This window comes from Schistocerca americana, chromosome 5 (assembly GCF_021461395.2).
Source record: "Schistocerca americana isolate TAMUIC-IGC-003095 chromosome 5, iqSchAmer2.1, whole genome shotgun sequence".
Taxonomy (NCBI): domain Eukaryota; kingdom Metazoa; phylum Arthropoda; class Insecta; order Orthoptera; family Acrididae; genus Schistocerca; species Schistocerca americana.
Window position 1 is genome coordinate 202,806,606 of NC_060123.1, and position 17,260 is coordinate 202,823,865.

The window sequence follows — 17,260 nt, forward strand, 5'->3', positions numbered from 1 at the left end:
CCTTGCCAACCACTGGTTCCCCTTTCATGCCCGTCGACTCTTATCACAGCCATCTGGTTTCTGTACAAATTGTAAATAGCCTTTCGTTTCCTGTATTTGACATCTGCCACCTTCAGAATTTGAAAGTGAGTATTGCCATCAACATTGTCAAAAGCTTTCTCTAAGTCGACAAATCACAGTAAGAATTTAAAACTTCATGCATAGGCTAAAACAGATTTGTAGACAATGCCTACCTTGCCTCAGAATGCTCAGATGTATGTGTGATCTTTTTGGAAAGTAAAATTTGTAATATTCCCATGAGAATGTCAGATGACTACAGTGATATTACTAAGAATTATGAAGCAGTAGGAGTACACGAAGGAACTGATACAATGTCTGAAATCAGCTGTGTTAACAGAAGTCACTGTTCCCACTTATATCCATGAAGGCAAGAGATATTTCAAGCCATCTGTTCTCACACTGAAGAATATTGTTAACCAACAATGAGTAATCAACAGCCACAAAGAAATATGAAGTGTTTCGAGATACTCAAATAGTTGATCTGCTGCTTCAGCTGTGGATCCATTTGTGTAAAATCTATTGGGCAGATGAAAGCTGCAGCAATGACTTTCACACAGTTGACACCTGCTTTCACTTCATAACAGCTATAAAAGTTGCTTCTTTAGCCTATATTAAGACTGGGAAACAGAGAGGCTGAATCAAACTACCTAAACAAGAACTACAGACAAATCATTTAATTGAACACTCTTGTCTCTCAAGACCCACTGATTTCATTTTTTTTAATAAATACTTATAAAAAAGTGTAGGTATTAATCAAACAATGGAAAATCCAGGATGGAATGTAACACTATTATAAGAAGGAAAGTTGCTACTCACCATATAGCTGAGATGGCCAATGACCAAAAGCTTTAATAGTGAGAGTCTTTTTGTTGTGCTTATCTGCGACTCAGCATCTCCACTATATGGTGCGTAGCAACTTTCCTTCTCGTAATAAAGTGTAGGTATTGCTTTTTGTTTTTGAGAATGTTTCAGTGAAAAAAACATTCTGCATGCTTTGGCATTGATGTGTGTAAAAAAGTGTTTCCATGTGAGAAATTTAACTCATAAAATCACCACGGTCGAAGCAAAGTTTAATGAATTGCTACTGCTACAAGTTCAGATCATGTTTCAAACAGTAGATCTTTGTTATCATTTGAGTAATTTTTGCAGAGCCACTGTTTTATACAGAATACACACAAACTTCTTCCCAATCACTGCCAGTACTAAATTACACCTGAACTTGTCTCAGCATAAATTAGTTAACTACATGATTATGTCCAAAGGTAAACAATTTTGTGAGGAAAGACAAATCTTATAGAGCAACCGTTATGCAGCAAATCTACTCAAAAAGTCTCTCTCTCTCTCTCTCTCTCTCTGACAAACAGCCTATCCCAGAATGTTCAACTGTTGATGGACAGTTAACAAGCTATCATCCACTAAAAATTACCCAGTAAAAAGGACCATCTGAAATACTCCATGACATCCGTAATGCTATGTTAGACAGAGCAGAGGATCCCTTTCCTTTGGTTTTAAGACATTACCACCTGAAAATAAATGATCGATGTTTGTGATGAAAGTTAATTTGTAGCAAGCTGCAAGCAATGTGTGTAATGCTTCATGTGTTAGTAGTCTGTTGAAATGTTCATTGTGGCTCCATTCAGACAATTGTGTGAGATTGAATGACAGTTCAGTTCTTATATCCATATCCTTGTCCAGCTATCCCGATTTAAAATTATCACAATTTCACTAAATTGTGTATTGCAGATATAGGGCTGGTTCTTTTGAAAAGGCATGGTTTCCTTCCCGTAACAGACATTGTACTACATCACTAGTAACATCATTGCTGAGCGGACGTTAAACTAAATTTTCATGTTGATCTGCCGACACTTTCCAGGACTTATAGTGAAACACTGTAGCCTTTCCACCGCACGATAAATTCAAAAAGGAATAGTATGTGTGTTACGTGGTGATGTGTATGATTTAGTGTGGTTTGCCCAGGATTATTCTACTCTCACTCTGCGGAACATTTAAATAATGATACAACAGCTCTTTAGCCAACAATGTGTATGTAGTAGAGATGAAGAAGTTTTAAGCAACCATATTATATAAGGTAAAAATTTGCAGTGTTTTTGCTATATAAATAAATGCTATGTGAATTCATGATGTAAAACTTTATTCCCAATTTTTGATATAGCTGCCTCAAGTAAAATAAATGATAAACAACTGATGAGAAATTATCATCAGTTACACAGATAATGTACACATCAGATCATTCATTTAAAAACTGTTGTGGAATGCTATATAAATGATATTTCTTGTTCAGCCTTCAGAAGGAGATAAAACATCTCACCAACAAAAACAGACAAAAATTCACAAGCACATAAATTATAATATTAAACTATTCAAAATGATAACACAGATATTTATACTATCTGTCTATGTCCAAACCATAAGATTTACGTTATTTACAAGTTCTCAAGTAGTATCAAACAAGACAATAATCTCATTCTTACGAAAGACTGCATCGTAATTGTTTTAAACAAAACAACATACCATGTTTGTCATATAAATTCTTCATCCTACAGGACAGTAGAAAATGGCATTTAAAAATATATAAAAGTGGAAGCATTCATATACATCAAAGATACACAGTCATTCATTTACATTACTCCTTGTGGTTCAGAAACTGTGCACATTACTTTCTTTTTATTGTGAAAACTATTCTCTTTAGTTCTGTTTTCTTGAAAACACAGTAGTGTCTTTAACTTACTTTTTTAAATTTTCTATAGGGTATGTTAAATGTTTTACTACCAAATCTTTAGGTGCATCAAAATGTCAAACATTAAAGTGTTTAGTTCACTGGCTCTCAGGGGCTTTTATTGGTGTTAAAAGCCATACACAGTTTGAGGACCACAAGGTTACCTTTGCAATACAGTTTGTTATCACATAACATAATACTGACAAAATATTATGAGAGTCTTACATGTTTATCTCACTCAGTACAATAGGAGTTTACATTATGTACACAATGATATTACATTCTATTATATTTAATACTGTCCTGCAATTTGACTCTGTTTGTATTCTAAAGTAAAAAAATAGCTGTTCAATATTTCTTCCTTATCAGAATATCTACAAAAATATGAACTTCAAAAGACTATGCCTTTTAATGTGAGCTGCAGGTTAACAAAACATTTCATGCTTTGTCTGAACAGATTAATTTTGTGTTTGTTTGTCTTGGAGAGACAGAAATGATAACATAATTTGCAGAAGTTTGATCACAAATTCTATAAAGATAGTATTTATAAACGTGAACACCATCTTTCCTTTTGTTTTCCCTTATTAGTCTTCCTTAAAAATTGCTGCTACTATTATTGCATTTTCTCTTTATCATCATATTTTAAAAAAGAAATATTACATGGATTTACAATATTTACAAATTTCAAGAAAAGTAAAAAAGTCATTTTCCAGTTTTTTTCAGGAATGCCAAGTAAATTTCTTATTTTTCAGAAAAGCAGAATGAGGAGGAAACATAGCACACTGCTAGACGATGTTTCTGGCTGAATACCAGCTGAAAAAATCATCAGTCAAGAGGAACACTCAAGGAGTAACCCACTTCCAAGAGTATTGTCTCTTTCCGATGAAATCTTTAGGCTGACCTTTCAGAACACTTATAGTCAGATCACCTTACAGACACACACAAAATATATCAAGATCTATACAAGAGAAAAGGCCTTTAAAGAACTACGTTAAAACAAATTGTTACAACAATAAAGAAAAGGTACACCACAATTAATAAATTAACATTACATTACAACACTTACGTGGAATGGTTGCCAGCAACTACAGCTTAAATAGCTTTGTGATTGACAACAGTGGTGGGAGACAGTTGTGCTAGTGTGCAGGCAGCCAAATTTCGCAAAGCTCTGCAAAACAGCAACACAGTGAGCATGTAGTGCTCAAGAAAGAGTACAGTTAACTGCTCCCTTGAACTCACTAAAAGTCAATGACAATGTTATTTTAATAGAAGTAGATTGCCGTTATTAACACACAAATATATGATTACAGCTGCCTGACAAAAGATCAATTCTCCTTTTAATCCTACCTGGCAATATATTGAAACTGGTTGTATTTGAAACAAGAAGACACAACAAGTGACCTGGTGATTCAAAAAATATTCGTATAACTGAGATATGAAGTAACGTTCTAATTTATGAACTCGGGAATTGTAACACAATTATACTGAGAAAAATATAAGATATGTAACTAATAATGATACATCTTTGATCTGCAACAGAAGATTCATTCTCTGGATAAAAAAAAAAAAAAAACGCTGGGAGACAGGGGACAAACATATTAGAGCATTGAGCCTGACAATTTCAAAGTAGTTCATACCCCCATGTGGGCAGTGAAGACAGCAAAGATTGCCAATTATGAAATGCAATGGATGAGAGAGATGTATAGCTGCAGATGTATGTGAAATGAGTAAAAAATTTATTTTGGGAGAGCATAAAAAGTTGGATGTAAGAAAAGTTAATTGGAAGGAGCAAAGATTTTTTTTTTAATAAAGAAGTAATATGGATGATGCTACTGTTAAAAAAGGTCATGGAAGATGGTGACAATCAATCCTTATGCTTAAAACTCAGCACATTAGTCCTGGAATGAGGAGATCAATGTAGCCCAAACAGAACGACAGTCATCATGAACCATTTATTTGCAATGCGGAGCACATTCTTTATCTTACATGATTTGCAATAGGAGACAGTAGAAATTCATCACATGAAAACCTGTATGTGCGGGAGATATCTTCCTGCAAATGCATGGCTGTGAATTGTGTCTGGGGAACAACTGAAGTTAGCGATATATGTCAAGTGAGGTATGCAGGATGGCTCTCATTACAGAGATCAGTCACATTAAAAATTATCATGTCAGAGATAATATTATGTCTATGAGAAAATTTTCCATTGGCAGCTACACAGCTGGTTCCCCACCCACCCACCGACAGTTTTAATCAGATGTTGCTGAGAAAGCTATTAATGCACAAGATTAAGAGTAGCTGTGGAAAACAGAACTGTTAGGATGTCACTGAAAATTGTGCTGATGCAAAGGAACGACAAATGGCTCTGATCACTATGGGACTCAACTGCTGAGGTCATTAGTCCAAAGGAACAACAGTTTTCACTTATCTGCATTTGTTTTCAATCTATTATCTCACCATTATTATCTGCCCTTTGTGCTTATCAACAGCTCCCACTTTTGTAAATTTCATTAAAATATTTGCAATCTATTTTCTTCCATTACGTTGTTGCACAGAGGTCTAGGGTAATTAATTTCCTTCCTACTATCTTTGTCAACTTTGGACACATATTACAATCACATTTCAGTCGTAAAGCCTGAGAAATGAACCTTCTGTTTCATAAGTTCGAGTTTAATCATTGTCTATCTTATGTTTCTGTTGCTCCTGTACCAACGTCAGTACTTACCCAATTGAGAATAGTACAAAATTTTTTCAGTATCTATCTAATCAGTTCTCTTCATAGGTTTGCAACAGTTCTGTAATCACACCACTAACTTTACTAGCAGCAGGAGTGATGCTCTGCCATTAAAGATAAAGTCATTACATAAATGACTCTCCTACAAAATCTGCAGTCAGATACTGCCAGTCTGAACAAGACATTAACTAACAGGTTCATAAGTAATCTTCTACAACCAAGATTCAATAACAGCACCTTAAATTGTACAAATAACAAAAATAAAAAAGGAATCCAATGGACACAACAAGAAGCAATAGCTTTGAGTATTACGTAATAAAATGATGAATAGGGTAGTTCCATTTTCAAACAGTTTGATTAAACATAATCAGTTTTGACCTTAAAAAAATTAGTTTAAGGTGACAATAGATACTTGAATAACAAATAGAGAATACTTGTTGCATGGAATGACTAAGAGAGTGTAAGGGTAATTACAGTGCACTATGACTGACATAATACGTTACAACCTACAAGTTGCCCAGACTACAGTAGAGGGCCAGAAATTCATTGTAGTAATTCATCTCCATCTCCCATCACCCAAGCCAATCCACTTCTTTGAAGGTTAGCAACTATCAATTACTTCAATCTGTGAGTATTCTCACTTTCTATTACAGTCTTGACTTAGATCTTAATATCATAACTAGTAAGCTTATTACCATTATTTCTTGTTAGAACATTACAGCTCATCAGTTGCATTCTTCCCCCCTCCCTACAAGCTATTTTGACTATCATTTACTTTCAGAATATTAGTTAGTGGCACTTTACTTAGTCTACGTATTTTGTAGATTAAAAAAATCATGTTATTCAGATTATATAATATAATCTCCCTTATAGTAAAATTATGAAAAGGATAGATTGCTAGTCACCATATAGACATGATCCTGAGTCACACATAAGCACAACAAAAAGGCTGTCAAACAATCAATCTTTTGGCTAGAAAGGCCTTTATCGGAATTAGAGAACACTTATACACACACTCATGCAAAAGCAGCTCACACACAGATGACCACAGTCTCTGGCTGCTGAGGTCAAGACAGCAAACAGCAGCCCACGATTGTGGTCATGTTTGTGAGAGTTGCATTTGCATTTGTGTGTGTTTTTTTCTCTAATTCCAGTGAAGGTCTTTCTGGCTGAAAGCTTACTAGTTTGAAAGTCTTTTTGTTGTGCCTATATGGTATCAATCCATCCTTTTCATAATATTGTCATTATTTCATCCTGGATTTTCCTTTGTTTGATTATCTCCCTTACACTTTATTACTCACATATTGTTGCTTATTTATTATTCAGGTATCTGTCGCTACTTTAAATGACATTCTTTACTGTCAAAACTGGTCGTTCTTACTAAAACTGTTTGCAAATGGACTGTTCTGTTCACCAGCTACCATACAGTGGTGGAGTGACTCAAAATCTCAATATGGAGAAAATGATTATAGAATAATCTTACTAATATAGGTACCATCATTAATCAGAAAAAAATAACACAGAGAGCTTGCCTTTTCATTAGATACTAATCTACATATCTACCAAGTTTTGAAAGCAGATGCATGTTTCATTTCATTATTTAAGTAGTTGTGGGAGTTATCTTATTTACAATTAAAAAATGTACATATTAATTCCAGAATTTTTATGATGACCTTCTCACAACAAAATTTAAACATGCAACATTTTCTCTGCATTCAGTTGTTTTTATTCCTAACCTGAACTTAAGGAACAGAAGTGCTCCGGCATTATTACACATATTTTGTTTCACAGTCACAGGTCTTAGAAATACTTTGTGCATAGCTTACTGATTACTCAAACCCAAAAACTAGCAGGCCACACAACTATAACTTCTGTAATAATACTTGATGTTTCAAACAAAATGTTTGGAATGGACATGAGGAAGAATGTGAGTCCTTTGGTACAGAAGATATGTATTTGAAAATTACTGCACGGGTTCTGATCTGTGTACACTACATTCTGCAAATTGTAAGAAATATTGTTATACATCTTATGTCGGTGCATGACTACTTCTGCGCCTAAGAAATGCTCTTCCATTTAAAGGATAAACACGTGCGAGAAGAATAAGTGATGATGCTAATGCTAAACGAACAGGTGCATCAGATCCCCCTGGGAGCTGAACAAACAGTGTCCCAACAGCAGCGACACCATCATCTGTTGGTTCAACAGCAACTGGTCTTACGTCTCCCACAGTAACAGGTGGCTGCTTCCGCAACCTCCTCCTATGAGGTGACTGTGCTGATGAAGGAGATGGCAGCATCTGCAGCTGGTCACTGTCATCATTTAGAGAATCCAGAAGTAGAGTAACAGATGCAAATGGCCTTTTCGCCATGTGTAACATTTCAACAGCGTGTCTGTGGCGGTCCCGTCGTAAGTCCGCTGCTTGTTTGGCTTTCCATGCTACAACACAGGCAGCAAGAAAGAGGAAGAAGCAAGAGAAAAAGACCGAAAAGAAAACAAATAAGTCTATGTGAAGTTGGTCTTGTCTGAAAAATATTGTACCATATGCGACATTGGAAGTATTGTTCCCAGATGTGCTTGCAACAAGAGCCATGTAAAACTTTGTCATGTTGAGTTCATGGCTATCTTGGGGCAAAGTTAAGACCAATCTGTTATGTACATTACGCACAATTAATATCGTATTTTTCTCTGTCACTGTTATATATGTTGTAAGACTTTCTGGAAGAGCTTCAAGAATGAGAAGTTTGTGCTTTCGCCAAAGATTATTTCGAATCACTTCTGCAGTGTAAACTGGCAGTGGATCATCAAGCATTCTTATTTCAGTTGCTGCGTTATCAGTGGTATCCACTAATGAGTATTGGAATAGTTTGTCCAGGTCAACCTATAAAGAAAATTCAATATTTAATTAAGGAATAACATTGTAATAATTTGAAAAAATACTTCAAAAAATATATGTGACAGGCAAGATGAGTTTTTTGAAATAAGTAAATTCACATACAAAACCTCTCTCCTTGCACCCAATTACTAATTAATTGTTCAAATTCGTTTTTATTCTATACTTCTAAGCATAAACTCATATAACAATAATCCTTGAATGTGCAAGGTCTTCGTCCAAGATCTGAAGACAAATATAAATAAATAATAATAATTTCTTTTGGTGCCTAGTGAATTTGACATGGTCAGCAGTTTATAAGGAGCCATCAGAGAAGCGGAAATCAAGATTTGGAAGATTGTCATTGAGCTGAGAAGGACTGGGTCAGACTGATTTAGGATTAGGTGTTTAAAGTCTGGAGGAAAGAGCAGAGGCAGTTCTTGCTAATGAGTCCAGATCCTGAAGATGTTAGAAATTAATCTGAACCAAACGATGTTTCTTGGTGGCCTTATACACTGAGGTGACAAAAATCATGGGATACCGCGTAATATTGTGTCAGACCTCCTTTTGGCCAGCATAGTGCAGCAGTTCGATGTGGCATGGACTCGAGAAGTCTCTGCAAGTCCACTGCAGGAATCCTGAGCCATGAAGCCTCTACAGCTGTCTGCTGGTACAGGATTTTGTGCATGAACTGGCATCTTGATGATATCCCATAAATGTGTGATGGCACTCATGTCGGACAATCTGGCAGTTCAAATCACTCACTCAAATTGTCCAGAATGTTTTTCGAACAAATCGCAAACAAATGTGGCCTGATGACAAGGCACACTGTCATCTACAAAATCTCCATCATTGCTTGGGCACAGGAAGCCCTGAATTTGCAGCAGCAAACGGACTCGAATTAGCTGAACATAACCATTTCCAATCCATCATTGATTCATTTGGACCAGAGAACCCAGTCCATTCCATGTAAACAAAGCCCATACCATTATGGAGCCACCACCACCTTGCACAGTGCCTTGTTGACAACTTGGATTCATGGCTTTGCGAGGTCTTCACCATGCTCGAATATTGCCATCAGCTCTTACCAACTGAAATTGGGACTTATTTGATCAGGCCACAATTTTTCAGTCATGTAGAGTCCAACCAATATAGCCACGAGTCCAGGAGAAGTGCTGCAGGTGATGCCATCCTGTTACCAAAGGCACTTGTATTGATCATCTGCTGCCATAGACAATGAATGCCAAATATCACCACACTGTCCTAACGGATGTGCTCATTGCAAGTCCCATATTGATTTCTGCAGGTATTTCATGCAGTGTAGCTTGTCTGAGAGCACTGACAACTCTTGTAAATGCCGCTGCTATAGGCCATTAACAGAAGGCCGTCGGCCACTGCAATGTCTGTGGTGAGAGGTAATGCCTGACATTTGATATCCTAGGTACACTCTTGACACTATGGCTCTCGAAATAATGAGTTCCCTAATGACTTCTGAAATGAAATGCTCCATGCATCTAGATTCAACTACCATTCCATATTTGTAGTCTTAATTCACATCGTGCAGGCATAATAACACAGGAAACCTTTCCACATGAATCACCTGAGTACAAATGACAGCTTAGCCACTGCACTGCTGTTTTGTGTATGGAATAGTACTGCCATCTGTATATGGACAAGGGGGTTTAAAAAGTTTCTAGCCTAAAAATAAAGAATGACAGAAATTTCATAACACTAATTTATTTTTCAATATAATACCTGTATACACTAATACACTTGTGGGCACACTCGGATAACTTCTGCAAACCATTCAAATAAAAGGTCTTTGATTTCGAATCCAACCAGGCGTTCACAGCATCAGTCGTCATAATTGTAAAATTGTCATCCTTTGAGGTGTTCTTTTAGGTTTGGGAAAGGAAAAAAGTCTGATGGAGTCAATCTGGAGAGTGCACAAAAAGGTCACACAAAAATGTTATGAGCATGCCCATGGGAGATCCCAAATGAGGTTTCAATGTGCTGCAATGTTGTTCGACAATCCTGCAAAATCATATCATGAAATGTAGTCACTTATTCACCAGTGGCAATGGTGACAGGCCTTCTGTTCCTTGCTGCATCTTCCACACTCATTCTTCCACATTTGAAGTCGGACACCCAGTTTCTCACTGCAGCATAAGGCGGAGCAGTGTCCTTAAGTGTATTCCGCATGTCCTTCGCAATTTTCTTTAGCATCATTCCCTCCAAAAGAAGGTATTCAATCACAGCACAGTTCTTGATTCTCTCGATATTCACCATTTTGCTTATGCTACGGTATACAATGCATCCTAGTGGCAAAACTAACAAAGTTGGAGCCATGAAATTTGACTTGCATTCCCACAAAGGGTCACCATAAAAGTAGGTGGTGTTATTTGTGAGAGACATTACAGTAACTATCTTGGGCTAAAAGCTTTTCGACTGCCCCTCGTACATACCACTTTCCCATGACTTTTGTCACCTCAGTGTAAAGAGATTGGCATACATAAATGTTATGTATTTCTCCTGGAAAGTTCTGCAGATTTGTCCTTCAAAGCAGAAATAATTATGATCTACAATACGACTGGTTAAGTTCATAAAGAGAAGGTTGGTTTGGTATCAGTGGGATGCTACAAAAAGTGGTGTTCTGTTGCAGAAAGAATCTATAAATGTAGTGAAAATAAACAGAAAATGATTAAATTAAAAAATGAAAGTAATGTCAGCAGTTATTTGGAACCAGTTAAATGTCTAGTCTTATATGCCCCCAGCATATAAGTCCCAGTTTTGTAGCAGAAATAGATAAATGTACATACCTTCTGTTCTCCACTGATATTCCGCACAATGAAAGTTTTTTCACTTGCACTGAGAAAGAAATCTAGAGCTCCTTGAGTCACATCTACAATGACACGTATGTCCACATTCAGAAATTTTGGTTGTATAGCAAAAAACGACACCTTTCCTGGCTTCAGAGGGTGAGGCTTCATTCTGCACTCTTCTACAAAATGAGAAACTACTTTTAGTTAGACAACTATGTGCTCCACAGACAAAGCAAAATGTAACATATGCAACATTACTTGTGCCACAAATAAAATTCTAGGTATCTTTATTGATTTTCACAGTTGTACATTTAAGGTAGTGTATATCATTTTACATTATATACAACCCGATCATCTGTAATATTAAGTCTGATATTCTAGCAGTCCAAAACTAGATTGTAACTGCCTCTTTTATACAGAATATTCACATTCAAAATAGTAACCAAAAATAGTTACATCAACTACAGCTACAAACAAACTATTCTCTAAAAGTTCTGCACAATAAGTATGAGTCATTAGTGTACATAACACTCATGCTCACTAGCACTTGAAAGCTGATGTAAGGAAGTATTTTTAAAGAAGAACACGGATCAAATATCAACTACAAATGCTGAATTGCAAGGACCAGTACGAAATCAAACATAATTTATGAGCTCCCACCTGCATTTACAAAACAGATAAATGGTTAAGTCCAAACCCTCAGATTATGCATTTAACACTCAAAAGAAAATAGGGTAGAATATGTTAAGGCTGAGCAATCAAACTGTTTGCCGAAAAAGGGGAAATACAGATGGACTTATGTGCTGCAGAGATGGATTACTAAAAAGAATGACAGATAATAATTAAAGCCTGGTACATAATTATTAAGTCAGTGACCTATACAAATCAAACGATAGAAAAGCCAGGATGGAATGTAACAATACTATGAAAAGGAAAATTGCTACCCACCATATAGCGGAGATGCTAGAGACGCAGATAGGCACAACAAAAAAAGACTGTCACAAATAAGCTTTCGGCCAACAAGGCCTTTGTCGAAAATAGGTATGCACCTACCTGCCCTACCCTCTCTCCACCTTATACCTGCGCACTCCCCAGCAGCACTTCACTGTCCCAAACACCTACCCTACTATCCCTCCCCCTCCCGCCCCAGCATCCTCCTTATTCCCATCCAGTTGACACTCCCATCATGCACTGCAGCTACTGGTCGCAGTGTGGTTTCAGTTGTCAGACACTGCAGTCATGTCTGTGCATTTGCATGTGTGTGTGTGTGTGTGTGTGTGTGTGTGTGTGTGTGTGTGTGCGTGCGTGTGTGTGTGTGTGTGTGTGAGAGAGAGAGAGAGAGAGAGAGAGAGAGAGAGAGAGAGAGAGAGAGAGAGATCTATTTTTGACAAAGGCCTTGTTGGCTGAGTGCTTATTTGAAATTTTTTGTTGTTGTTGTGCCTATCTGCAACTCAACATCTCTGCTTTGTGGTGGGTAGTAACTTTCCTTTTCATAATATTGTTACAATAACATACATAGGAAGCAAAATGCATTTATTTATGAAAGCAAAGTTGAAGTTTTCAGCCTGGCACAATGACAGAATTGATATAAATGAATTGTATGTTTTTTGTTTAAAGTTTTAAAGTAATGGTGTTTCATATGTTTCTTTCAAATATTGAACTAGGATACCGTGCCACTATAAATTTATTGGTTTGAGACAATTTACCACCAACAAAGTATCAACCACTGATTATGAAGGCTTATAAGAAATACGTTCCTTCAATTTTTTTCCCGCTTCAATTCCACAGTTAAGAAATTGATAGCTCTGTTTCAATGAGGCTGCATTTCTCTTTAAGATGATCCATTTGGAAGATGTCTCAAAGCTGTAACTTAACATGAAAACATCAATGAAATGCATAATATGATATTGGATTCTTAGCAATCAAAGATGAATGAAATATGTAACATGTAAAGTATAGTAGTATTAGTACAATCAATTTTACTTGAAGCATTAACAATGAGAATACTTTGTTTTTGAAGGATGGCATAACCATTGACGGCAGACCACAAGGAAATGTGAAAACAAATTTCTCAACATCATTTGGAGCACTTTAAATAGTACCCAACAGCCAGTGATCACTCATTAGTTCCTTTAGATGAGACATGAATCTATTACTTAAAAACAGAAATGAAATACCAATCAAAGCAGTAAGTGAAAGCCAAAATTATGATGGGGTTGGCACAGTAGTAAGACATTTCACCTATATTCCAAACAGTGATTGAAATCTATGGTGGCAATACAGATTTAGGTATTCTGTGTGATTTTTCTAAATCACTTAAAGTAAATGCCTGGATAGTTCCTTTTAAAGTGCTGACCCATTTCCCTTTCCACCCATTCCCTGTCTGAGTTTGTGCTCTATCTACATTGAGGTGACAAAAGTCATGAGATATCTCCTGATATCATGTCGGACCTCCTTTTGTTCAGCTTAGCGCAAGTCCACTGCAGAAATATTGAGCCATGCTGCCTCTATAGCCATCGATAATTGCAAGTGCTGCTGGTGCTGGATTTTGTGCAAGAACTGATCTCTAGATTTTGTCCCATAAATGTTTGATGGGATTCACGTCAGGCAATCTGGGTGGCCAAATCATTTGTCTGAACTGTCCGGAATGTTCTTCAAACCAATTGCGAACAACTGTGGCTCCAAATGGTCACCAAGCAGCCTAACATAACTATTTCAAGTCAGTTGAACCAGAGGACCCATTCCACCTCATGTAAACACAGCCCATATCATTATGGAGACAGCAACTTGGGTCCATGGCTTCGTGGGGTCTGTACCACACTTGAACCCTACCATTAGGTCTTTCCAACTGAAACTGGAACTCATCTGAGCAGGCCACAGTTTTCAACTCATCTAGAGTCCAACCAATATGGTCGTGAGCCAAGCAGAGGTGCTGCAGGTGATGACATGCTGTTAGCAAAGGCACTCGAATCAGACATCTGCGTTCATAGGCCATTAACACTACATTTTGACACACTGATCTAATTGACACATTCGTCATATGTCCCACATGGATTTCTGTGGTTATTTCATGCTGTGTTGCCTGAAATTTGGTATTCTTGGAACACTCTTGACTGTGGATCTTGAAATACTGAATTCCTGAAGATTTTTGAAATGGAATGCCTCAAACATCACTGCAACTACCATTCTGAGTTCAAAGTCCGCTAATTCCCTTCATGTGGTCCTAATTACATTGGCCACCTTTTCACATGATACATCTTAGTATAAATGAAAGCTCTGACACAGCACTGCTGTTTTATACGTTGTGTACATGATACAAGAGCTGGTTCAAATGGCTCTGAGCACTATGGGACTTAACATCTTAGGTCATCAGTCCCATAGAACTTAGAACTACTTACACCTAACTAACCTATGGACATCACACACATCCATGCCCGAGGCAGGATTCGAACCTGCGACCGTAGCAGTCCCACGGTTCCGGACTGCAGCGCCTAGAACCGCACGGCCACTGCGGCAGGCCTGATACAAGAGCCATCTGTATGTATGCATATTGCTATCTCAGGACTTTTGTCACCTTAGTGTATAAGACCTCATTGTTGGCAGATCAGTAAACCATGAACTTACTTCATTTTCCCAAAACTATGAAGAAAATTTTATTTGACCAGAAGTTTACGGCCACATTTTATTTTTTTCTTTCTGGGATGCTTTTTTTTCCTGGTGTGCAAAGGAGATCCTTGTGCATTCAAAATTCTTTCTTGCAAATACGCTTTCTATGCCTCTCAGGCCTGCAGCTAGATTGATTGGTCATCTCTCTCTCTCTCTCTCTCTCTCTCTCTCTCTCTCTCTCTCTCTATCTATCTATCTATCTATCTCTCATAATCTCCCCCCTCTTTCTGGCTCAGCTCTAGAAGCAGTGCAAAAGACTAACTTCTTCAAAGTTCCTCTATAGAAGCGACAGCAAAGAAACTTTGGCCTCATGCTGCCACACCACCTAGGCTCTTTGGACTTCCAAAGGTGCACTGTGAGGACATATGCCAAGGACATATCTCCAACACCCACACATTGCACAATACGAGTATTTATGTATCAGCTATAAGTTGTGTTCACTTCATAAAATGTTTACAGAAGCTCAGATTGCCCAACTTCAATCATATAGTCAGAGCCAATACTGTTTCCCTCTTCACATGGATTTTACTCACATAGTCAATATAAGAAACTGCAAAAAGGTGGGAATTTAAGGAGATGGGACCTGGATAAACTAAAAGAACCAGAGGTTGTACAGAGATTCAGGGAGAGCATAAGGGAGCAATTGACAGGAATGAGGGAAATAAATACAGTAGAAGAAGAATGGGTAGCTTTGAGGGATGAAGTAGTGAAGGCAGCAGAGGATCAAGTAGGTAAAAAGACGAGGGCTAGTAGAAATCCTTGGGTAACAGAAGAAATATTGAATTTAATTGATGAAAGGAGAAAATATAAAAATGCAGTAAGTGAAACAGGCAAAAAGGAATACAAACGTCTCAAAAATGAGATCGACAGGAAGTGCAAAATGGCTAAGCAGGGATGGCTAGAGGACAAATGTAAGGATGTAGAGGCCTATCTCACTAGGGGTAAGATAGATACTGCCTACAGGAAAATTAAAGAGACCTTTGGAGATAAGAGAATGACTTGTATGAATATCAAGAGCTCAGATGGAAACCCAGTTCTAAGCAAAGAAGGGAAAGCAGAAAGGTGGAAGGAGTATATAGAGGGTCTACACAAGAGCGATGTACTTGAGGACAATATTATGGAAATGGAAGAGGATGTAGATGAAGATGAAATGGGAGATATGGTACTGCGTGAAGAGTTTGACAGAGCACTGAAAGACCTGAGTCGAAACAAGGCCCCCGGAGTAGACAATATTCCATTGGAACTACTGACGGCCATGGGAGAGCCAGTCCTGACAAAACTCTTCCATCTGGTGAGCAAGATGTATGAAACAGGCGAAATACCCTCAGACTTCAAGAAGAATATAATAATTCCAATCCCAAAGAAAGCAGGTGTTGACAGATGTGAAAATTACCGAACTATCAGCTTAATAAGTCACAGCTGCAAAATACTAACACGAATTCTTTACAGACGAATGGAAAAACTAGTAGAAGCCAACCTCGGGGAAGATCAGTTTGGATTCCGTAGAAACACTGGAACACGTGAGGCAATACTGACCTTACGACTTATCTTAGAAGAAAGATTAAGGAAAGGCAAACCTACGTTTCTAGCATTTGTGGACTTAGAGAAAGCTTTTGACAATGTTGACTGGAATACTCTCTTTCAAATTTTAAAGGTGGCAGGGGTAAAATACAGGGAGCGAAAGGCTATTTACAATTTGTACAGAAACCAGATGGCAGTTATAAGAGTCGAGGGACATGAAAGGGAAGCAGTGGTTGGGAAGGGAGTAAGACAGGGTTGTAGCCTCTCCCCGATGTTGTTCAATCTGTATATTGAGCAAGCAGTAAAGGAAACAAAAGAAAAATTCGGAGTAGGTATTAAAATTCATGGAGAAGAAATAAAAACTTCGAGGTTCGCCGATGACATTGTAATTCTGTCAGAGACAGCAAAGGACTTGGAAGAGCAGTTGAATGGAATGGACAGTGTCTTGAAAGAAGGATATAAGATGAACATCAACAAAAGCAAAACAAGGATAATGGAATGTAGTCTAATTAAGTCGGGGGATGCTGAGGGAATTAGATTAGGAAATGAGGCACTTAAAGTAGTAAAGGAGTTTTGCTATTTGGGGAGCAAAATAACTGATGATGGTCGAAGTAGAGAGGATATAAAATGTAGGCTGGCAATGGCAAGGAAAGCGTTTCTGAAGAAGAGAAATTTGTTAACATCCAGTATTGATTTAAGTGTCAGGAAGTCATTTCTGAAAGTATTTGTATGGAGTGTAGCCATGTATGGAAGTGAAACATGGACGATAACTAGTTTGGACAAGAAGAGAATAGAAGCTTTCGAAATGTGGTGCTACAGAAGAATGCTGAAGATTAGATGGGTAGATC

General features: G+C 37.5%; 1 protein-coding gene across 1 annotated transcript in view; it reads right to left on the reverse strand.

Moving 5' to 3' along the window:
* Positions 1 to 2,191: 2,191 nt before the first annotated feature.
* LOC124615302 (multiple epidermal growth factor-like domains protein 8) overlaps positions 2,192 to 17,260 on the reverse strand; it is a 368,566-nt gene continuing 353,497 nt past the window's right edge. The window contains exons 39-40 of the mRNA XM_047143089.1: positions 11,223 to 11,404; positions 2,192 to 8,412 (exon numbers count right to left, since the gene is read on the reverse strand). Coding sequence (XP_046999045.1) covers positions 7,561 to 8,412; positions 11,223 to 11,404 — 1,034 coding nt within the window. The 3' untranslated portion in view covers positions 2,192 to 7,560. The remainder of the gene's footprint in view (positions 8,413 to 11,222; positions 11,405 to 17,260) is intronic.